We start from the raw sequence: 24,531 nt of genomic DNA on the forward strand, positions 1-24,531 counted from the left end.
AAGAGAGCTGACTTTTCTATCACCTCCCCCTTTCACACTCCCTCTCTTTTCTTCCTTCCTCTTCTTCTCTTCCTCTTACAATACAGCTTTAATCCAAAGGTACTTAAATAAGACAGCAACATTAAGATTTTACAGACAAAAAACCTTAAACGTGAAACCAAAGAGCTCCACCATATCTCTTCTTTAACAAACCACCTACTACCTTTCCTACTCTTTTCTTTCTCTCTTTCTCCCCTTTCCATTCCCCGCCTGCGCTCCCGGTCACCTAGCGACTCGGTTTCTGATACGATGACCTCAGCTATCCAAAGGGAAATAATAATAATGATAATAATGATGATGAAGATGATGATGATGATGATGATAAAAAATGTATATTTTTAACTATTTGTCATTGGGAAAAAAAACTTTAGCTTCTCGTAAATATGATGATGATGATAATGAAATGACTCTTGGTATCTCTGTAGCTGTTCTGATCCTTTTCTTTTTGGTATGTGCTGCCAGAGTTCTGCTGATGTCTCATGGTTCCCTTTTCAGTTCTGTAGCCCTCTGATTTAGCTCACCCCGATTGACTGTCTGTTCCTAATTACTGTGTGTGTGTGTGTGTGCGTGTATGTGTGTGTGTGTGTGTGTGTGTATGTTTGTGTATGCGTGTGTGTGAGCTTGTGTGTGTGTGTGTGTGTGTGTGTGAGAGAGAGAGCTTGCATGTGTGTGCGGCTGTGTCTGTCTGTGTGTGTGTGTGTGTGTGTGTATGCGGCTGTGTCTATGTGTGTGTGAGCGTGTGTGTGTGTGTGTGTGTGTGTGTGTATGCGTGTGAGCATATGTGTGTGTGAGAACATGCATGCGCATGTGTGTGTATCTGCATGTGTGTAAGAGGTATGCACATGAATGTACGTGTGTGGCTATTGTTGCAATGGTGAGAATGCATTTTTCTGACAAATGGGCAAAATTGGCAATGTGTATGGCCTCTATTACCTTAATATATTAATGTATACGCTGATTTGGGGTACCTGTAAGTGTCTCAAAAATGCTTTAGTGTAAGACCTGAGTTTACAAAAGGCATATCCCACGTGTCCCACTGAGTGTGCAGTATTTTATTAACGTTTCCTCAACGTTGGGGGAACGTTCAGTAACAGCATTACTCTGAGTGATTACAGTGTAAGCTCACTTCATGGCAGTGTTGATTAAATGATCACACATTTAATCAGAATTACCCCCCAATTAATCCTAATCCCCCAACCTCAGTTTGCCCTGTGCTGCAACTGAAGACCTGACCCCCAAACCCAGCCCTAAAGCTGTTATTTTAAACTGACACGTTCTCTTCCAAAGAGCAGTGTGCTGTTACATGGCGGTTTCTTGCAGTCGCTTAGTCACAGTCTAAGCCCAGGGAGGCTTTTCCACCGGCGTGTGGGCGCATGGCAGTGAAACAGGGCCCCCTCCCCCAGGTAGAGCCGTTTGATCTTTCTCCCCTGCAGGGCGGCTAACAATAGCGGCCGTACGGGGGAGGCCGCTTCACACGGTTACCTGGTTGATTTAAACCAGGTGACATCATCCACTCAGGGCGTGACACTGGATTCTATAGGGCCCCCCCCACCCACCCAAATCTTCCCAGTCCGTTCCGTCCTGTCGGCGTTTGGTTAAACGCGGGACCGAGGACAAAATCGGGGGGGTTCCCGTCACCGCCCCGCCAGCGGCACACAGAGCTGGGAGCGCGGTGTCCGGTGTCGGCTATTCGATAGGAGTGGGCGGTTGAAACGGCGGAGCCGTTCGGGATCACACCGGCGAGGGAACATCAAAGGCCGAGGTGTCTCACTGACTCATCCTCAGACAGACAATGTTTCCTTCTCTTTCCAAGCGAAGACGGGTTTTTTATTTTTTTGTTTTTCACCACTCCCTTGAAGCAGTTTGTGTTTCACTCTGAAAGTGAAAAAAAAAAAAAAAAGAAATGAAAGGAAGGGATTGGTTGTTGTTTTTCGGTCCGATACGCTAGGGGGGGGGGGGGGTCAGGCTTTTTCTGGATCTCGCCGGTCCGAGGCGTGCGTAACGCGAGCCGCCCGCCGTGGCCCTCGGGGGGGGGGGGGGGGGATCCAGCGCTGTCCCGCCACGTTTAACGCGTGCGGCGGGAGCGCCTCTGTTTTTCTGGGAAACCGATCCGATCCGGAGTTCAGCTGGGAGGCGAGCCGCTCGGCAGCCTCAAATCAGGGCGTGAGTCAGCTCGCCCCGAGCAAGATGGCTCCCGCCGCCCCGTTTCAACTGTGTGTGTGTGTGTGTGTGTGTGTGTGTGTGTGTGTGTGTGAGTGCATGTGTGTGTGTGTGTGTGTGTGTGTGTGTGCGCGTGGGTGTGTCTGTGTGTGTGTGTGTGTGTGTGTGTGTGTGTGTGCATGTGAGTGAGTGTGTGCGTGTGTGTGTGTGGGTGTGTCTGTGTGTGTGCGTGTGTGTGTGTGTGTGTGTGCATGTGAGTGAGTGTGTGAGGTGTGTGCGTGGGTGTGTCTGTGTGTGTGTGTGCGTGTGTGTGTGTGTGTGCATGTGAGTGAGTGTGTGTATGTGTGTGTGTGTGTGTGTGAGTGTGTGTGTGTGTGTGAGTGTGAGTGTGAGTGTGCGTGTGTGTGTGTGTGTGTGCACGTGTGTGTGTGTGCATGTGAGTGCGTGTGTGTGCGTGTGCATGTGTATGTGCGTGTGTGTGTGTGTGTTGGAACGTTTCAGAGAATGCTAGGATCTTTGTGTTTGCATGTGTGGATGAATACATTTGTATGTATGTGTGTGTTTCTGTGTGCATGTGGACTCGTGTTGATTTTTTGCTGTGTGTTTACACATGTATGCCTGTGTTCGTGTCACAGTGTGCGTGTGGGTCTGCACGTGCATGTGTGTATGCATAAGTGTGCTTGTATGTGTGCATGTGGTTGTGTGTGTGGGCATAAGTGTGTTTGCATGTGTGTATGTGTGTGTGCATATGTATGTGTGTGTGTGAGTGTGTGTGTGTGTGAGTGTGTATGTGTATCTGTGTGTGTGTGTGTGTGTGTCAGTGTACGCATGTGTGTGTGTTTGAGTGTGTGTGTGTATGTGTGTCTGAGTGTGTGTGTTTGCATGTGTGTATGTGTGTGTGCATATGTATGTGTGTGTGTGAGTGTGTGTGTGTGTGAGTGTGTATGTGTATCTGTGTGTGTGTGTGTGTCAGTGTACGCATGTGTGTGTGTTTGTGTGTGTGTGTGTGTGTGCTGTTTGTCCTTTCATTATTTGGCTGGTCGTACCCTCTGTACTTCCTCCTGTCTCTTCCATGATGTGAGCAGTCCTCTTTCTTTATTCTTTTTCTGCCCTCTTTCTTCCCTTCCCTTCTTCCTTGTGGTAGCAGGTTAGCCTTTTAGTGTATTTATCTTTAAAACCAAAAATAGAAGAAAAAATACTCTGCTTGTTCATTGTACAGTGTTGTTCTTTTAAAAAGTCATTTTTGTAACTGAAAGTGTTTCATTCATCCAAATAAAAAGGAGACAAAAAACTGTACAGACAAATCATGGCTCCATCGTCTTTTGCGATCAGCTTTTCGGTGAATGAGAATGAGATTCACTTCCCACACTTGTTCATCGTTCTTGAATGTGATTCACTTTCCACACCGATTTATCGATCCTGAATGTGATTCACTTTACCCACTGATTCATCGATCCTGCATGTGATTCACTTTCCACTCTGATTCACCGATCCTGCACGTGATTCACTTTCCGCACTGACTCACCGATCCTGAATAGACTATATTTTAGTTGATATTCTGAAACTGATTCAGACAGTTTACCTCAGTGTGTTGCCTGTTAAAAAGCAATGAGATTACTTTCAGATCTGCCTCACAAAGTTATTTGTATTGCTGAAGAAGAATATGCGTTGATTTTATGTGATGTATTTCACACAAAATCATTTTTATGAAGTTTTTCTCCTTAAGGCACTAAAAAGTGTGCATAAATGACATTATTTTAGCATCAAACTCCCCAACCATGCATAGAAGGTTTGATAAATGTAGGTTTTGATACATTTGAACATTCTTTTGATAGTTCCTTTTAGGCATAATCACACAGCTCTGAAGAAAACTTTATTTTAGTTTCACAGTTTATGTTGTTATTCTTTCATTAATTATTTGCCTCATTTAATTTTTAATTTCAAACAAAAATATTGTCATTCAGAACATGTATTTGCAGAAAATGACAACTGGTGAAATGCTAAAAATGTAGTGTTGTTATTTATGAAATAATACAAAATAGACAAGTTAATACCCATAAATGAATACTAAAAATAACATGTCTTTACATAAGAAGGATTCCACTATCAATTTGGTGGAGTCACCCTGATTCTTCTTCAAAAAATATGGGGGGGGGGCTCTAATTTTTTTTTCGAGAGCTGTATTTCGCCAGAAACTTGTTTATATATGCTTTTTAAATTCAACTTAGGATTATGTTTATGAAATGACATTCAACTGTACTGCACTGCCCTAAGAATGTGATCTGATTGCGGGTGAAATATGTATAAACAGTCAAAAACATTAATTATTCACTCAGTTCAGTGCTGAATCAGGAATTTTGGATGACTGTTTGAAAGCATGCAATCTAGTGTTACACCACCAGGTGTCCCTTTAACCTGCATGGAGGAAGAAATTAGTCAGGGATTCTCAATTAGTCAGGGGTGGTGTGTGTGTGTGTGTGTGTGTGTGAGCGCACGCACGTGTTTGGTTGTGCAATTACAGTGCACATTAGAGGAAAAGCAATAAAGACAACGACTTAAAGATCTCAATACACAGTGCATAAAATGGAAGTGGCGTCAACTAAGGATTAATTACTCTGAGGAGACTTCAGAGGTGCTACACAACTGTAGTGCCATCACACACGTGGAGTGGCAATAAAATAATCTGGTGAATGTATATATTTAAATGACATTAAATGGGAATGTGTATATTGTGACAACCATCTTCTCAGGAACCAGTTCAGTCTGAACACTGAATTTAGGCTTAAAAAAACTTTTTTTTAAACTACAAATCCCACAAACCAAACAACCCACAAGCCTGTGATTACGTGTTTTTATAAGAAGTTGTAAGAGGAAGAGCAACGAAAGATGTGCAACAGCATAGCACAAACCCATGAGGTAGCCACAACAACACTGAGGAACACACGAGAGGACAGAGAGCGTGCCCAGATTTAAAAAAAACCTCTCCCTTTGATGAATCTCTTCCAGTAACTGCACCTCTGAGAAGCCCCCAGCTCAGACGGCGGGAGAGAGGGAGACACCGCAGATGCTGCAAATATTTAAATTTACTGCGTCGGTCTCAAAGGTTTGGAAGCAGAACCCAAAAGGAGAACTAAAGTTTAAATATCCGCAAGGAGATCGCCTTACTGGGAAAGGGGGATTTCTAAGGCTTAAGAGGAAATGCATACCAAGATGATTCACAAAAGACAAAAGAAATTGCTCTGAAAAGATGTTCGTCTTTTTGAAAGTTTGTCCATAATAACTGTCAAGTCAATAGTCTGTCTTAGAGGAGCTATCAGCTGAACTGACTGTTATTCTGGCAAACTCAGTGTACCATCTACCCTTCATGCCTCAAAGGTCTGAATAGTCTAGAAGGTCTAAGCTTTAATCCATGTGATCCATTTTAAAGTGATCTGTTTAGTGTTCGGTAGGACAAGGCGAGTTGCATGCGGAAGGCTTTCATAGCTGTTTTCCAAACACTATTAACCAGACATATTGCGCACTGTCAATATAGCAACATGCTGCTCAGGCTGTTTGATGACAGCGCGTAGTAAAATAAATATTTGAAGCTCACCGAACTGAGATATTACGTGGGATATGTGATAGTTTGGGAGTTCTACACAGGCTGCTGTTTCAGGGGTTGATGATAAATGTTGGTAACAAGTAAAGTGCACTTGTGCAAGAAAACAGTCCTGGTATTACTTTAATAAATGTTTTGGAGGAAGCAACAAAGTTACCAACAAATGTGCTGCATGCAAAAAGCAAATAAAATATACCGAGTGCAATATTTTTTCCGTTGTCAGCAAATGAATTCTTGAATTTAATAGCTGCGTTCAATATAGTTTTACTGGAACATTGGCCTAGCTTTCACAGATCTGGGACTAAAGGCAGGTTTTTATTTCTTTTTTAAAATCTATCTGGCAAATTTTTCATACATTTTGCTGTGCTGTATTGTCCTCCTGTGTAAAAATGTGTGATATTGCTTCCTGTATAAAGGAGGCGGAGGTGGTGGCACTGTTGTAGAAGCATTCATAAGTCTTCTCATGAATTACTTTTATTTGCCCACTCGTGTGGTTTTTATGGCACAATTTCCTATTTATTTTACCTTTGCTTAAGCAGTAATAAGTTCATCCATTTTCATTTGCGGTGATGACACAGGGAATCACGGTGGGCAGGGGACGCGGTGGATCGAATGGGCAGTTCTGTAGGAGCCGGGTGATTCCGCAGTCAGATGGAGAATGGGAATGGGAATTTGGGAATCTTGGAATTTAGCCGGGACACTGGGTATAACATCCCTTCTCTTTTTGAAAGTGTCGTTGGATTTTTAACGATTGTGGTGACTTAGGACCTACAGCTTGCGTGTGATCTTGAGGGCTGTACCTTCGACAGGTCCGTGACTAAGCTGAAGCACTGGATTTTACTCGCTCCACTGGGAAGAATGCCCCCTACTGGCCAGGGAACGCATCTTCCAGGAGCAAGGCGCTGCGCCCAGGAGGTCTACCAGGTCAGTGTGGCTGTAGGCCGATGCGTGTCATCAGGAAATTTTGTTGACATTCAGGTTGAAATTTCTGGAAATTTGAATGACTTGGGGGAGGGGGAGGGGGGGTTTCATGAATTCATGAAGTCAGGAAACCTCATGCATACACATAATACAACATAACACAATGTATAATCAACAGGAAGTTGGGGAGTCCATGGATCAGAAAGTAAAGCTCATGTCGTGTGTTTCTTTCACCCACAAACTCAGCCAGCTGATTTCACTAATTGGTTCTGCCTCCTGGCTGAGAAACTGTGCTAATTATCAAATCCAGGTGATGGGAACAAAATGCTGCAGGACTTCTTCCTCTCTGAACCTGGATCTTCCGCCTCTGATCGTCGATATCCTCAATGTGCGCTCGTACACTTACACAACTTTGCACAGATGGGTCAGACGTCTCCATGGCGACGGCTAATTCGCTCAAGCGTAGCGTGACGGCGCCGGTTAGCGGGACTCCGCCCACCGCTCAGCTCCGCGGAGGAGGGGCCACCAGGTGCCTCGGCCTCCCGGACGCTCGTCCCCGTCCCCGCGTCTGACCGTCCCGGAGCACGGCTGCCTTCAGACTCCCTCCAGCCGCCCAATCTTCCACCTCCAACGCTGGCGCTTCGCTCAAATTCAGCTCGAGGTCACTGCTCGCTCTCTCTCTCTCTCTCACCGGTGTCATGGTTACTTTGCCACATGATCTACTTTTCTCAGCCACCCAGCTCCTCCAATTTAAGGGAATTGGGCATTCCAGCAAGAGAGACAGCAGGGAATGCACTTTGGAGAGGGGGGGAAAAGGAACTATTCTCTCTCTCTCTCTCTCTCTCTCTCTCTCTCTCTCTTTCCTCTCAATTTTTTTGAGGTCAGTCAAAAAAATTGTGCTGATGATTTTTGACTATGGTTTATTTTATTTATTTTTTCCTTTTTGATGTCGTTTTTGGTTTGATACTGTGTGTATTGATGGCTTTTTTGGTTGGTTTTTTATTTTATTTTCATCTTTATTCAAGTGTAAATGACAATTGACATCATTGACAATGATGTTCTAATAAAGGTGCATCAAAGTCTCTCTCTCTCTCTCTCTCTCTCTCTCTCTCTCTCTCTATCTCTCTCTCTCTCTCCCTTTGCTGAAGCTTACAGCTAATTCGAATACCTCATTAACAAGCAGCGCCTTCCTTGCAGTTTGGCATCTCCCTCCTCCCCCCGGAGCACACGCTCCCCTTACTGACGTGACACCACCCCCACCTCACCCCCACCCCCATCCCCACCCCCACCTTCCTTCCATTTACTGCACAGAAACCTTTAATGTGGTGAGTAACTGCGGAGGACAGTGCCGTTTGGGCTGACGGGTAGAGAGACGGGCCCCCGGCCCCCGGGGCAGCCTGTCCAGCAGTAGGCCAGGAGAGCCACGCGCGGGTCAGAGCTCCGGGTGACGCACTGCCTCTGTGCCCCCGAACAAGATACGCAGCCGGAACTGTTTCCACGGGGACCAATCCACGATCAAAAAAAAAAAGCACCACAGAATTGAAAAATGCATCTTTTATTTTCTTTAGCGTTGTGAGGACGTGCATTGTGGTTTCGTTTGGATTTTAGCTGCGTGATTCTATGATTTGTTTTATGGTTTTATGTTGGCATAAAGTGCTTTATATTTAGTAGGTTGTTGATGTTGTACTTACACTGGCTGGTTTGGGAATGCTGTAGTGCTTAGTCAAGTCAGGTGCTGTTGTCCACAATATTCAGGTAGATGCACTTCTGTTCTCTTTCAGTCACTGTAAATAAGAGGGTCTTCTAAATGAACGAATTCCCATCATAAAGATATCTGGCTGCCAAATGGCAATTGTAACGTAAGTTGTCCGCAGTGTACTTTGTTGCATAACAGGAAAAGGATGGCACTATTGTGCACTGTTGTGCGGTGTTCTCTTCAGGTGACTGAAATTAAGTCGTGTTTGCTTTACTTCTACTCACCTGCTAGCTGTGAATTTGTGGTCTGGCTGCAGATCAAAGGGATTGGCTGCAGGTACATGCCGTTTTGCCACAGGTGTGAACAGTGGAACCACAACATGCCTCACGAATGCCTTCGTCAGCACTTCTGAGCTACCGGCACTGAGGAAACCGTCCTTCTTTTCCTGGGAAGACCTTTCACACAATTACAACACATACTGTATTATATTATTGTACTGTATATATTATTTATTGTGGGCTCCCTATTTGCTCATACTCTGAGAAAAAAATATACTGATTGTGCATTTCGATTACTTCTGTCATTTATTTCTTACAGTTTACCAAAAATATAAATATGGTTGAATACCACTGTATGTACCGTCTCTTTGCAAATGGCGAACGCTCATTTGAATTTATCGTTTAAAGTTCATTTACACCGGGCTGAATCCCCAGAAGTTTTCTGGGCATGGGGGTTTACACAACCGAGCCACTAGGTGGAGCCATTGACCATTTTCGGTGTGTGAGCGGGTTAGTTGCGTAAGACCAATTACATTCAGGACCATTGATCCCTCCTCCCCTTTCGTTCCCGCTGACCAGAGCTGGGCTAAGAGCAGATTGACCTATTGCAAATCACACTGGGGAGACGGGGAGAGCTCCGGAGAAGCTGGAAGACTGCATGTAGACTGAGTAGCAGGCTATTCAGGCAGTCAGGTTAATGCCTCAGTCTTCTCCTCCCCTTCGTTTGATTTTTACATACTCCGGTGGAACCGGTACGGCCTTGTTTGACTCTAGTATCCATCTGGGAATTAATTTGAATTTGTGGGAATGGGGTGCGCTGGCAAGAGAAATGGCGGGGAATGCACTTTGAAGAGGAAAAAGAGGAACTCCTCTATCTGTTTCTCTCTCTCTCTCTCTCTCTCATTCAGGGGACATGGTTCCTCAAGACCACAAAACAAAATGGCAGCTCTCTGGAGCAAATGTTCTCTCAAAAGTTCCTGGTGCTAAAACACTTCTTTTAAATTCTTTTTTTTAAAGTCCCCTCTAATACAGCTTTAAAAAAACTGCAGCACTGGGATTTGGTGCCGTTGCAACGTTCCTCCAGGCAACAGGCTTCGCCGCGGATGCAATAACAGTACATATGGCGGGGACGATAGCTGCTGTATGACTACCCTAAGATGTTGCACCCAACAGATGAGACCTACAGCACTCCGAGTTCTGTCCATTGAGTCATGGGACATCTGCTCGTTGACAGATATCATAGCCTATATTCTGCCCGCGGTCCTCCCCCTCGCGCCTGTCTCTCTCGCCGCGGGAACAGAGAGGATGCTGGGAGCTCGCTGGTGTGACTGCGGCCCCCGTCAGTACATACCTACACATTGATAGCCCGCTGCGTTGGCTGCGGCTGTTCTGACAGCACATTTAGGTTTGGGGGGGGGGGGGGGGGTTTGCGATGGCACAGTTAGACTGTGTGCCAGTCATAGTTAGTTATATAGTTATAGTCGCAGTTAGAGTTATCTGGCGGTTAGGTAAAGCAGCAGTTAAGGTTAAGCGCTAAGCTCGCGTAGCTTAGCCCGGTTGCCGGCGGTGATGGGATGAGGTTCTATTTCTGTAAGCGGAGGCCGGCAACGCAGCGCTGCATAGCGACCGCACAGGAACGGCCGGGCGTGTATAACCAGCGCCGTCTATTTACGGGCCGCCTTCCCTCTCCTTAAGAGCTCAGCCATAAAGACCTGCGCTGCGTCTCTGCGTCAGCTCCCTGCGCTGGCTCTGCTCTTTCCCCTTCCCTCTGCTGTCTCGGCCTCCCGGCCCCTCAGTGTCCGAGCCCTGTGCTCAGTCAGGCCCCGCTACACCCCCTTACCCCCACTGACGTTCTCACGTGTGCCCCCCCTCCACCCCCCCACCCCCCAGATAATAGATGACTGATACGGAATTGGCATGATGTATGTACTGTATGTATCACTGCCCCTCCTCCCACCCTCCAAAAGAATAAATAACCCCCCCCCCCCACTAATGAAAAAAAAACTGTTCTCTAGTACCCCAGTGAAAGATTCGTGGAGCCCTGGAGTCGGTATGCAGAGTTCATATCCGCAGACAGGGTTCCTGTTCCTGGCTCCTGGTCCCAGCTCACATTACTCCACACACAGACACACAGCTACACATGCTGGCTGTGGGGCTCAGTGGGCCGGGGGTGGGGAGGGGGGGTTACGGGCGCTGGCCCGCCTCGGCACAGCCCTGCCGGCGTGTCCCGCACCCCCCGCGTCCCGCGTCCCGCGTCCCGCTCCGGCCGTGCGCGTGACAGAGACCTGCGCAACCGTACACCCTCTGTGATGATGTCACTTCTCCCGCTGGGTAGAGTGCTGTTTAATGGTTATTGCTGTCCACTGTTGATCTATGTGTCAAATGCTCTTATCTGGAGTGACCCGCAAGGCCGGAGTGGCGAGATGCATTAAATGCATGTCGCTAAGAGCCAGGATGGGAAATGTGCACTGAAGAGCCAGCGACGCTAACGTGCTAACGCCACTAGAGCAAGCGGCGCAGAACGTACACGTTGTTCCCGGCAGTGACTCGATGGAGCAACGTACCTGAGTCACTCCGACGTGCGCTCGATGCCTAATAATATAGCAATCAATTATCGCTGGATCGGCTATGAGTGTTTCTCCACACCAGGTTCGGTGAAGGCGCGACAGATAAATGCATGTAGACTGGCATACGGTGGCAACAGTTCACAGGTTCTCATGCTGTGCTGTATATCCTCTTGTACAGTTTCAGACAGGGGCTGAGACCATGTAACCTTGTGTAAAGGGCATAGCAACGAGAATAAGGGTTCTCCGCGGCCCGGCCCGCTCCCCCCCCGCTCCCCCCCCCCCCCCCCCCCCCCCCCCGTACAGCCTCATGGAGCCGCGCCGTGACGGTCCGCCTACGGGAGGAAGGTGTGGGGTCTAGCGGGTTTCCAGGGCGGCCAATCACTCGCCAGATACAAGTCAGAGAAGCCGTCCGTCTGTACATACCGCTATGACTAATCTCTGTACCGCAGCGCTTGCACTGGTGCTAAACGCACTCTTGTCAGAGGTGCAGATAACCAGTGACACTGTAATCGTTACAGCATTGTGGTCTGACACCAGAGCAAAGCAAGGACCCTTCAGCAGAGATAGAGAGAGGGGTTACTTTAAGTAGGTATTAGATTATAGTGCAAATTCCTATAGGAAGGGGTGGGGTTGTGAATACTTACCGCCTGTGGCTGAACCCTAAGCTATACAGAACAGTTTAACTCTGTTACCAATGTCTCCCATTGTACTCTAAAGAGAGAGAGGGAGGTTGAGCTTCTCATATTCTCATAACACACCAAACCTGAAAATGCTATTTGATCTGAAGTTGTAATTTGCAATTAGCCATCGGACTAAAGTTTTGATTGAATCTGACCCCACGTTTGTACTTTTTGAGTAGCGGGCGTGTTAAAGTTAATTTGATTTCAGCCCTGGTATGACTTGTAGGTAGAGAGAGAGAGAGAGGCAGATACTTGGTCAGCTTATAAAGGAGAGAGAGAGGGAGACAGGGAGAGAGACAGAGAGATAAAGAGAGAGATAGAGGCAGAGTCTTAGTCAACTCATAAAGGAGAGAAAGGGAGACAGAGAGAGAGAGAGAAGTGGAAGCAGTGAACGTTGCCAAAAGGAAGAGTGTACCTCACTGAACTACAGGAGACACTGTCAACACACATGCTGTGCTCAATATAGAAACTGAAACGGTGCCAAGCGTATCTCTCTCTCTCTCACTCTATATCTCTTGCTCTCTCTCTCTTCTCACTCTTTCCTTCTTCCTCTCTATCACTCCCTCATTTCCTAAATTAATGGATTGCCCTTTGCCACACTCTCACCTTTCTCCCCTCCTCACTCTGTCTCCTGCTATCTATCTATCAATCTATCTATCTGTCTGTCCCTTACTCTTTTTCTCTCTCCCTCCTAAATTTATGGGTCTTCCTCTCTCTTTCTCACCGGCTCTCTATATTACTGACTTGACGCTGTGCCAGACATTGGTTTAATATAACACACATTCTCTCCCTGTCTCCTCTTTACGAACTCTCACGTTACCCTCTCCCAAACCCCCTCACCTCTGCTTCTCACGTCCGTTCTTGTTTTCTGACATGCATAAACTGCACCACTGGGCTCAGGCAAATTTCGCGATAGCTCAGCTTCGTGTTTTCCTCAAAGGGAGAAGACATGCAAAATGACTACATTGTACACGTTCCCGCCAGTGTCGCGGTTTCTGCTGAAGATCCGAGACAAATATCCTCATGTAAAGGACTATTCCAAAGGCCAATGTGTGTGCGTCCAGATTTTGGCCTCAGAAGACTATTCCCCATTATTTCATCACGTGTACATTTTATCCATGAATTAAGTCCATTAATCTTGATTATCTTTTTAATCACACAACCCATGAAAAGTTTTTATTTCAACCCAATTTTATTCACAAAATGATGCATTTGAGCCTTACGTCTGCCTAGCATTGATAGACAGGTGTATAGATAAGCTGGACGGAATATGGTTTGTGTCCCTTTTCCTTCCTAAGTTTCTCCCTCTTCTTCCCTCTTTCTTTCTCTCAGTTCTCCTGTGCTGTCACTCTCCCCTCTCCCCCCCCCTTCTTTCCTTCCTCTGAGCTGTGGTGAAGTAATCCCATTACTCATGTGCGAATACCAGCTGGGAGAAATAGAGAGGGGGTAGAAGGGGGGGAGAGAAAGAGCAAGAGAGAGCAAGAGAGAGAGAGAGAGAGAGAGTTGCACATTCATAGATCGTGTATTAGCGCCTTCCATAATGTTATAATGAGAGCGGAGAGGGATTTTACTGGACACACACACACACACGCACACACTTGTAAACAGAAGGAGTGAGAGCTGGCCCGAGCGATGGAGAGACTGGCCGGTCCTGGAGGGAGGAGAAGAAAGACACGGTGTGATCCCTGACAGTTTAAGCGCCAAGCTTGAAAATAAACAAGTTCTTTGATGACAAAGGGCCCATTGACTCTCTCTCTTTCCCCCCTCTCTCTCACTCTCTCTCTCCCTTGCACACACGCACTCGCTCTCACACACAAACTCTCTTTCTTAGACTCAAGAGCTCCCCCCACACTCATTCTGTCTCTCTCGCTCTCTGTCACTTTTTCCTCTTCCCAGTAACCTTTGTGTGTAACCCAGCCTCTCCCCCTCCCTTCTGTCCCCCAAACTTCAGTCTCCTCTCTCTTTCCCCCTTTCTCCATCCCCGTGTGTCTTCCCTGCTCTCTCTCTCTCTCTCCTTCACTCTTCCTTTCTCTTGTCCTCTCAGAGCCCTGTCTGTCCTTCCATCCCCTCTCACATGGAGTGGGAGGGGGTTGGTTGGCGGGGGGGGGGGGGGGGTATTCCACAGGGAATCCAGCTGGAGGGGCATGGAGAGAACTTTTCAAGAACATCCTTAACAACACTGCATTTAGAATGATAATAACATAATCAAATGAACCCCTTAGGGAAATATCCATAAACCCATAACCTGAATGTGCGTCAGCGGGGGTGTGTGTGTGTGTGTGTGTGTGAGTGCAGATGCCTGCATGTGTGGTGTATGTGTGCGTGCATATTCTTGTGTGTTTTTACACATTTGTCTATCTCTGAGCATGCATGAGGATTCACAGGGACATGTGTGTGTGTGCACGTGTGCGGGGGTGGGTATGTTCACCCACAGTTTGAGAGCATATACTTGTGTGTGCGTTTACTGAGGTGTATCCTTGAGTTGGTCTATTTCCTGTCCTGCCGGTTGCCTGTGAATGCTTTCTGTAGTCAGCTGAGGGAGGAAGCCGTACCTGTGTATATATTATATAGTAACCAGGTTGATTTGAACCCTGCCGTCCTGAAGCTGCTTGGAGTTTGCAACCAATCAGATGTAGACTCTCTGCCGAACTCCGTCTTCATTACACATGGAGCTGTTTTTCAGTTTTTCTTTTTTTGTTTGACCTTTTCTCTGTCACACACCCCCACCACCCCCCCTCAGTCCCCCCCCCCCCCCCCCAGTCCCCCCCTCAGTCCCAGTCCTTCTGCTTACGTTAGCCTGGGATGTTTAGCGGCGCTGTCTGCGTTCAGGAATTTTCCTAAAGCGGGAGCGGGTTGCGCGTTTCCTCCTCTGCTCCCATCCTCCCGCGCGCCTCCTGCGCGTTCGGTCTGCGTCGCATGCAGCGCTGCGGCGAAAGGCAGCGGGCCCTGCTCTCGAAGCCCGCTCCGCTCTCATCCTCACACGCATTTCTCTGTCCCCATGGCAGCGGCGGCGGCGGCGGCGGCGAACGGCGCTCTCTGTCGTATCAGGGGTAATTGGGGAGTGTTTTGGTGTCCCTGTCCCCAAAAAATGACTCCTCTCTTTATTTCTCCCTCTTTCTCTCCTGAGCGTCTGTCTGTCACTCCGATTAGTGACGGGGATCATCTCACAAAAGCAGAGAGTGGATGGGGAAAACAGGGAGAAAGAGAGAAAGAGAGAAAGAGAGGGGAGATGGGGTACTCGCATGAATTAATGGAAAAGGTTCAAAGCCCTGGATCTTGGATGTTACCCCCCTCCCCCCACGCGCTCGATCATTTTTCGTGTGGTCCCACGCGCTGAACAAACGCACAACGCTTCTGCAGCTATCGCAACGCAACGGCGTCACAACGTTTGGAAACCCCATGTCCCGCAGTTGGGGGAGGGCTGCTCCTCCCTGCCCTTTCAGTGATCTCTCTGCTGCAGCGTCCCATTAAACGCTCGGAGAAGTTCAAGTGCCGTTAACAAACACCGGTTCAATAGGAAGAGGGCCGATTCAATTGGATCACGGCTACTGCTTTTTCTTTTTCTGTCATTCCTTTAATGTGAAATCATCATTCTCAACTTGCTTTCATTGACTCTCATCAGCCTGCAAGTTTGTCATGCCAAAGAAGACCATGTAAGAGGCTGAATTATTAGGCTAAATTAGAATACCAGATTCATTGAAAATTATGAAGGACTGCTGGAGTCCTCTGGAGAAATATAAAATAATATCTAATTGGCATCTCATAATATTTTCCGTGCATTTTCTAAAAGTAGGACGTTTTAGGAGTCACTGGGTCCACAGTTTCTAATCATGTTTCCAACATTAATTAATTGCAGAAATTTAATTTGTCTAAAACTGAGACATGATGTGGAAAAAATATAATTATGCAGCAGGATCAGAAGACATATTTAAAAAATAAAACCTGCAGGCAAAGTTACAGTAGTACAGTAGTACAGCGGTGTGAGTGATATTATAGACTTCTCACAAGTACACAGTCTCAAATTGATTCTTGTCTTTCATTTCTGAGAAGAGAGTGAGATCATGTCGAAGGGGAATGAATGAAAATGAAAGAAAGAAGGGGAGAGAGATAAAGGTAAAGAAAAGAGGGTCAGAAAGCAAAAGAAATGAAGAGAAAGGTGAAGGGACAGCAGGAGAGAGGGAGGAAGAGACAGGACAGAGAGACAGAGGGCGAGGGGGAGGTTCTGTGTTTATCTGTGTTCAGAATGTACTGTGCTGTGGATGTGTCTGAAATGTCATCTATTGCACTTGTGTTACCATAGAGCACCTTTTGAAATGAGCTGGGTGGGGGTGAAATGAACTGGGGGGGGGGGGTGGAGGGGAGGGGGTGGAGGAAAAAGCGGAGAGTAGGGAGGGTGAGCAATTGAGAGATGGGAGAGAAAGAAAGAGAAGGCCACTTATCCTCCCCGTTCACCACTCCATACTCCCTCCCTCGCTCTCATCCTCTTCCTTTCTTCTTCTCTTTGAGCATCTCTCTCTCTCTCTTTCTCTCCCCCTCACCCACTCCCTGTTTTTCTCTCTCTCATCTCTCCAACCATACTTCCTCTCTGAAGAGGTAGGGGACTGCTGAATAGCCCTTTACCAGAGAGAGAGAGACGGAGAGAGATAGAGGGAGCAAGAGAGAGAGAGAGAGAGAGAGAGAGAGAGAGAGGAGGAGGGGGGCAGTGGAAGGCACAAAACAAAGGGGCAAGGCAAAGGGAAGTGATAAGAAAAACAAGTGGAAAAAATGCCCAGACAATGAGCCGAGTCGATTCAGTAAAAGCCTCTCAGTAGACAGCCGGGCCGTGGATATGCAAGTCATTTCATGGTCATAACCTTCTGAGTACTGACGAGTGCTTTGAGGGGACAATGCACCCAGAGAATTACACAGGGCCCAATGTTCCACCTGGTGCCTCTCATTTCCCCAATGGGCGTGGGAAAAAAAAACAGCCATTGGCTTTTCCTGGCGAGAAAAAAAGGCAGGACAGGATGCAGTTTTCTGTTTCCTGGACATCAGGACTCAAACTCCCAGATGAAACCTGCGAAGTTCTCGCAGAGTTCTGATTGTTATCTCAGTAGCCACGTCTGCTTCCTGTTGGTGTAGAAGTCTGGGCTTCTCTGGACCGAGGTGTCCACCTCACCTATAATACCCATTGAAAGGAGCACCACACAACCACATCTGGAACGAGCAAAACAAAAACAGAACTGTTTGTAAAGCCAGACAAAGGGGTACGTGAATATGTTTGTCAGCTTAGCGGTTTTCTGCTAGACGGACCTGAGATAGCTGGACTGTTGTCTGTCTGCTGGTGAATGCTCCTCTGTGAGTAACTCAGCCACAACAACACCAGGGCTAGCCGGGAACAGGAGGAAACGGGCCCTAACACTCCCGGGTGAAGCTGCGTTCAGACATCCACATGGACAACGCAGCAGCTCCACATCACCACGGTGGGCTGATGTAACACGGCAGTGTGGCCTGGACTTGAGACCCGAGGTCGAGTCAGATCGGCCGGCATGTGAGAGAGAGAGAGCCACCGCACAAAGTAGCGTATCTGGGGTGCTGGGATATGTGGACGATGGATAATCAGTGCCCCAACAACCCTTAACATAGCAAGCACAATTACTTCTACCCCAGTGACAATATGTCAATGTCCATGACTGAAATCTTTGCCTTGCTGGAAGGAGCAGCACTGAAATAGTCCTTTTATTTTGTAACAGGATGGTATGGCACACTGGTATAAAAAAAAATGTTTTTGAAGTATGCAGTACTTGTAATAAAGCAGCAAAACAAACTAGTTTAATGTACATGTTTCCTTGTTATTACCTCCACCAAGGAAACATGTACATTAAACCTATGCTCTGAAACCTTACACCATGTGACACTGTGGCAAAGAAAAACATTTTTTTTCACAGCAGCAACATTTTTTAACCTTTAACAGCCCCTCAAACCACAACTGTCCAGCTACACTGAGGAAGTATTTGTGACTTGACATGAGCACACGATTCCCAAACTAGAAATTTTTTCCCAGGAAGATTCAGGCCCGTAATACACACAAAACTAAATCAGAGAGCAGGTGGATTGCTTTTTTTGTGTGTGTGCATCCATACCAGAAAATTTCTAATTATTAAATGTCAAAATCTCACTGTGCTCAGTCAGTGCTCTTTTCGGACAATGAATACTGTCCAAGGATAGATACATTAACAGTGGACAGAACAATTCCTGCAAACGTAATTTGCAAATATAAATAATTGATTTATAGGCTACATTTGACAAAACAATAATTTAAAAAAGTTATAAAATTATCATGCCCTTCTGTGTATTTCTGAGCATATAAACATGTTCAATTTGCAGTTTTGACAATACTGTATTATCCTCAGCCTCAATGAAAGTAGTTAGCACAGCATGAAAATAAGATTATTTTTCAAAAAACGTGTAAAATGACGTAAACGGACGTGGTGATGTCTCCGTGCCTCTCATTTTTCTGAACGTCGGCGGCGTGCGTAGGACGCGAATATAACGTAATCACGGTAGTGGCAATGGTGGTCTCCATGGCGATGCCGCGTGCTGCAGTGACGCCAGCCCGGCTCGTGGCGAGTGGGCGTGACCCCCCCCCCCCCCTTCCGTGTGGGCGGCCCCGTGCAGTAGAGAGAGAAACACGACACCCAGAGAGAGAGAGAGAGAGAGAGAGAGACGGGGGGAGGAGAGTTGCTACAGAGTGAGTGGAGGAAGAAGAAAGTCAGTAAAGAGAGAACCGCACTCACACTATCGACTGGTGAGTGTTAGGCGACACGATGTTTGGCTACGGGAGAGATGTGGAAGAGAGGGAATAAGCGACAGAAGGAAACGTAAGACTGTCAAAACAACAAAATAAACATCAAGAGTGAATCAGTTCGTCTGTCGGATCGGGACCGCTGGCCCGCACTCGTCCCTTCCCAGAACTCGGGCTGGACTGAGTGACACTGCCCCGGGGCCACATCGCCTCCACGATCTGGGGAAACTACACCAAACACGATACAAACTCTGAGGAGCGGGAGGAGGAGGGGGTCTGGGAAAGGATAGAAAGAGGAGGGGGGCGACTGAAACGGAGCGAGAGAGCGCAACAGTGACTGACAAAAAGTTTACGGGCTTGCTAGCCAGCTAACTTGCACTCAACGGAGAAGAGAAAAAGCGGATTGTGAGGGAGGCCGACGTCTACCTCTGGACAAGTGACTCAACTAATTTATCCAGCTATTTAGCTATCTGTATTCACCATGAAAACCCCGGCAGACACGGGTAAGTGGCATTTTTTGTAAGTTAGCTGATGTTCGCTTATCCTAAGCGATCGACTTAGCCGCATACTGTAATTTTAATCACGGTTGTAAAAAGGGTTGTGTAACCAATGCTCTTTATTTTAAAGTTCTGCATCAGCTAACGTTAGCTAGCTAATATCGACTCTACCTGCAGTTGATCGGATACTTTCCAAGTGTGCCTTGCTTAACATGAACGTTAGCTAGTTCCGTTTGTCTTGTTAATGTTATTGCCCGCGGGGAACTCCGTAAGAATTGGGTCGTTTATGAAAAGTTATGACTAGATTTGCAAGATATTTTTAGCTTGTTATGTAGTTGCCCCCTAACTAGACTGCTATAACTTATCGTGGTAAATGTTGATGGAAAGTGGTAGCCGTCTGGCTGGCTGGAACCAGACTTGATGGCTAATAGTGGTATGAACATAATACTAACAAATGAATGGTGAGTGATAAATCTGTTTGCTAACTTGGGCTAGCTGAGATCGTGAATAACAGATTTCACACGCGTGTGTACAATTTTGCGGAAGTGTCTGTTTGGGCACATTGCTTCCAAGTCATGTTTGCTGAGACAAAGATGTCATTTTTATTTTGTTTCATTTCAAAGTTTTAGTTGACTGAGGAAGCGTGTTGTTTTTATTGTTATATAACATGTAACTACCAAACTTGCTGCATTTTATTTTCATTAGCCAGCCACTGCAGCCAGCAAACGGCGTGTAAATAAATTAGCCTAGTCGTTCCATATTCACTGTTGACCTGTTGAATGCAGCTTGCAGTCTACTAATATACACTTTTATTTAAACTGTGCCGTGAAACTCAGCCGAGGTGTTATGTATTCCGATAGTAGCGAGTTGGATAATGAATGTAACAAGAAAATATCAAACTAGATATGTCGGCTTAGTTACCCCTAATGCGCTAAGAGCCGTGAACATGTCTGTCTCCATGTGTAACGTTAGCTGGCTAACTTACCCAGCTAGCTACTTAGACTATACAAAATGGAAGCGTTCGTTTTCAAGCATGCGGAAACTGCTAATTTTTATTCTAAAAAAAATAATTCTACTTAAAAGTATATTCGGTCGTAGTTCAAGTTATTTTGCTTCTATATCAACTTGTTTGTATCTATTTTAGCTTTTGTTTTTAACTGCACATCGACCGTGTGAAATAGTCTAATTCGTCAGTATTTCGATATTTATTAAAACTAAATATCAGTGTCAGTATTGGTGGAAGAAATAGCTGACGCCTGAAGTTTGACCGACTCGAAGCAGCGGTTTGTTTATAAGTTTCTTTGGTTTTCCGGAAGTTTTCGCCAGCTTGCTAGTTATTTGTGCATTCGGCCTACTCGTGGAGTGTTTCGGAATCCATGTTGGGATTTGTCTCACTCCATTCTTTTTCATTTTAGCTGGCGAACGATAACGCTTCAGTTTTTTTTTCTCCTTTCACTTTTCCCCCTCTCTCACACCTTCCCCCACAGCTCCAACCTTCACTTATAACCGGATACCAGCTCGTATAACAAAAGTTTCCGTGAAATATTAGTGTGGAGTTATCTAGCACATTGACATTTCTGAATAACTTTGTTAAAAGCTGGCCAGCGCAAACGCTTCGAGTGTGGCTTCGCGAGTTTTTAGCCTGGGAGTTTCAATAGAGGGAAGTGGCTACTGTGACTGCAGTGCAAATGCTGCTGGTTTAGACATTTACCATTGCCTTCTCTTGCCATAATACGTCTAACCATCGATTTGACTACTTTGAAGAATGATCTTGCAAATCCCTATTCCCACAGTTTTGTATGCAAATAAGGCCTTGGCGTTCTCTGGAAACAAAAACGTTAGCTAGGCTAGCCAGTTAGCTGAATGTTCCAATGGTATTTCCACCCTTCGCTATGACCCACTTCCACATACAACTCGTTTCAGGTTACTGTCTCGAACAAGTTTTTTTTTTCTTTCTTTCTGGTAATAAAATTATGCGCTTATTTTGCACCGTAGGTTTGAATATCTGTACATAGTAGTAAAACAAGCAGAAACTGCTCCTATATTTTCAGTTCCATGAAAATTACTATCATTCTATGTCACGAAGTTATGAACAAAACAACATTAGTATAGCAATCGGGGAATCTGCTTTTGGCATATCAAGTTTTATTTGTGAATGTGTTGGTTTAAAATGATTTTACTCGTGTATTAACGTTAATGAATTGGTCCCTTTATTAATAATCCAAACCTTTTTTTTTTTTAAAATGCTGCATCTGCCCAGGCAGACTAGAGTTTCAGTGTCTGAGTTGAATGCCCTTGGTCTTTGGGAAATCATTTGCAAAAACATTAAATTTTTAACCTGTAATATAAATTGTTGGAGTTTGACAAAGTAGCCTATGGCTAAAACACAATGTGTTAAATATTAGTGTGATATATGAAATATAGTATCATGTGGTCACACACGTTTTATTTATGTTTTCAGATACCTGATTAGCCCATCTTGGACATATGAAATGGGCATACACTTTTGTAGGCATGTTTGTGGTTTTATTTAATTGTCTATAATTCGGTTTTTTTTTCTTGTTCATGGGACTTTTTACTGACCATGAGGGAGAAAATGTTCTTTTTGTGCATTGCGGAACTTGTGACAGTTCCAGGATGGACAAAGGAATATTTAAAAATCTCTTGCTGCTGCTGTTGCATTTTCAGACAGTTTTTCTTGTGAGGATAAGGTAACCCATCCTAAACAGGCTGCACGACAATTTAAGTTGCGTTCACAAAGTGGTGTGAACAGAAAATGTTCATGTTGTGTCAGGTTTAATTTACACTAGTGTGTATGAGCATGTTGTGCACATCAATTCTGAGAACTATACCATCCACGTCAGTGTACCTGACAGAAATTGGGATGGTGTGCTTGGTCTAAATGAAGTTTTATCGCTTAAATGAATTATGTTATTTGGTTGTTTTTGCTTGCAGCACAGGTGTGTGAATTGGATAAATGGGTCTTGTGATCCTTTGCCTTAAGTGGAGAGACCCCCCCCCCCCTTGTAGGGAGGACAAGGGATTGAACAGCCCTTGAGAATTGTGTATTCAGGTTACGGCAAGCCGCAGGTCGCCTTTTGACGATTTTTACGCGGCCGTTTCGACAGAGCAGGCGATAAAGCCCACCAGGCTTGGGGACAACTGGAGATCGTTAATGGCTGGGGGGGGGGGGGGGTGAGACGTTCGCAGGTTTTGTATTTATGTTTCCTTGGATGCGCCAAAGTCTCGTTAGTCTTCCCCCGTGACCGTGCGTGCGGTGGTCAGAGACGCCGGCGTTGGGTTTGGGGCGAGGTCCTGAGCCGGGGGCGAGTCTGATCCGACGCGGGTTCCGGTGCGCGCGTCTGCGCTCCAGCGTCTGCGTCTGCGTCCGCGAGGCGTGCCGTTTGTCTGCGCTGTAAACTCCTCTCGCCTCATTCCATTCATACCAGCGCTCGTCTGAATCTTCAGGTTCCGCCGTAATTGCCTCTTCAAAGCCCTTTTAGTGTTTCGCTGAGTGTGAACAGTTGGCTTAGTTCGGTACTAGACCTGTCGAGGTTGTCGTTTACTTTTTTAATTTATCGTAAAACGACGGGCAGTTTTTCAGTTTTGAAAGACTTGATCGCTGGCAGATCTAGGACTTCTATCATTGGCGCAACTCCTTATTAATGTAACATTGGCACCGGTACCCTCAGTCGTTTGCAAGTTGGTATCAAACATCAAAGCCTCTGAGAAATTAAGAGAATCGTCCTTTTTGTCCATCACCTCCTATTCATCCAACGACCTTCAGGCCAGAAGCAGTCGTGCTTTAAGTACTTTTCTGAACTTCACATTAAAAAAAAAAAGGGAAAATCCAAAGGTTGTGCAATGAGCACAGAAAATCTTAAGCTTGCGTTTCTGACAGCACAAGGACTTTTAAGTGACACAGGGGGGTCACTCCGTAATAGACGGGTTCTGGTTCTCATCAGAGTCCTGTCTGTGATTTGAACCCTTGACCCCGTGCGGGCACTCCCCCAGAGGCCTGACCCCTGCTCCACACAAGCCGCCCTTTCTCCCGAGTCCGCATACGGTCCCTTCTCTAAAGGAGCACTTTTATAGCGGAGTGTGTTACGCTTTGGCTTCCGTCTCTGCGTACAGGGCTACTTTTGGGCAGATTTCAGGCCCCTGTGTATTCTGTCCAAGGTTTTTTAAAAAATTTTTTTCCTTCTCTCACGTAGTACGCATGTGCCTGGGAGATTTGAAATGGATTACCTGATGGGGACCTGATCTCATTCCGCTCTTTAATCGCCGAAATTGAGCGCTCATCCTCTTACCCGTCCCCGTTTTCATTTCGCTCCGCTTTCCCGGTTTTCCCTGCTCCCGGTTCGCGGCGGACGGAAAAAAGAACGTTCCGGGGCGCGGTCTGTTCTCGGGGCGCTCGTTTGGTCTGCACCGTGCGCGGGGAAAACCGCGGTCCAGCCGCCGGCGCGGGGGGGTGTGAGGCGGCCTCGGCGGCGCTGACTCATCGGCCGAAAGTTTCCTCGGACACCCACGCGGAGTTAAGCGCTTAGGCTAGCGCTTAGCGTTAGCGCGCCGGGCGCTAGCTGTAGGAGCCGTAGGCTTCTGAGCGAGCGCCGATAACAGGCGCTTTGATTGCTCTTATCAGTTCGCGGCTGCGTGTGTGGCGGGCCTGGCGGAGGTTCAGGGGGTGTCGATGATGAGATCGGCGCTGCTCGCTGTCGGCGGAGGTCCCTGGGTGTGCGGGCTTTTGTGGGATTGCGTTGGGCTGATAATGTGCGGCTGGGCCGTCGATACGGCTGATGGGGCCGTGGGGTTTCAGTGCAAGCGCCGCTCCGGTGTGGTCTTGAGGTGGGAAGCCATTTGCTGTGTGGCTTCCTGGGGACGTGCTTCCAGGGTCATTCAGACCTCACTTTGCATTCCCTGCGCGGTGCCTGTGAAAAATGCTGAGGTTGTGTGTGTGTGTGTGTGTGTGTATATTTTGTGTGTTTCTTTTTTGAGGGGTGTTGGTGGATGGTCTGACATAAGGTGAGGTGTATTGACTGTTTAGGCTTGCTGAAAAGAAAGAGAAAGTTCTCCTCTCTTTCTTTTCCCTGGTCAGCTGGATTTGTCATAGACTAGATAAGATTATCTTATCTGCTGAGCTTTTACAACAGTGCAGACTTCCACAAACGTATTCCTTTCTCCCCCTAATTGTGGTTTTATAGCCCGTATCACAGTTCCAGTGTTAATTATTATAAAGCGAGTGGTGTTGTTTTTTGTGGTTTTGTTTCCCTATTACTCTGTGCTTTCCGTGTGCCGCTCATTCCTGGAAAAC

The 24,531-nt window shown here is 46.5% G+C and overlaps 1 protein-coding gene across 1 annotated transcript in view; it reads left to right on the top strand.

Moving 5' to 3' along the window:
* Nucleotides 1–18,620: 18,620 nt before the first annotated feature.
* erfl3 (Ets2 repressor factor like 3) overlaps nt 18,621–24,531 on the top strand; it is a 48,013-nt gene continuing 42,102 nt past the window's right edge. The window contains exon 1 of the mRNA XM_035395414.1: nt 18,621–19,226. Coding sequence (XP_035251305.1) covers nt 19,205–19,226 — 22 coding nt within the window. The 5' untranslated portion in view covers nt 18,621–19,204. The remainder of the gene's footprint in view (nt 19,227–24,531) is intronic.

This window comes from Anguilla anguilla, chromosome 1 (assembly GCF_013347855.1).
Source record: "Anguilla anguilla isolate fAngAng1 chromosome 1, fAngAng1.pri, whole genome shotgun sequence".
Taxonomy (NCBI): Eukaryota; Metazoa; Chordata; class Actinopteri; order Anguilliformes; family Anguillidae; genus Anguilla; species Anguilla anguilla.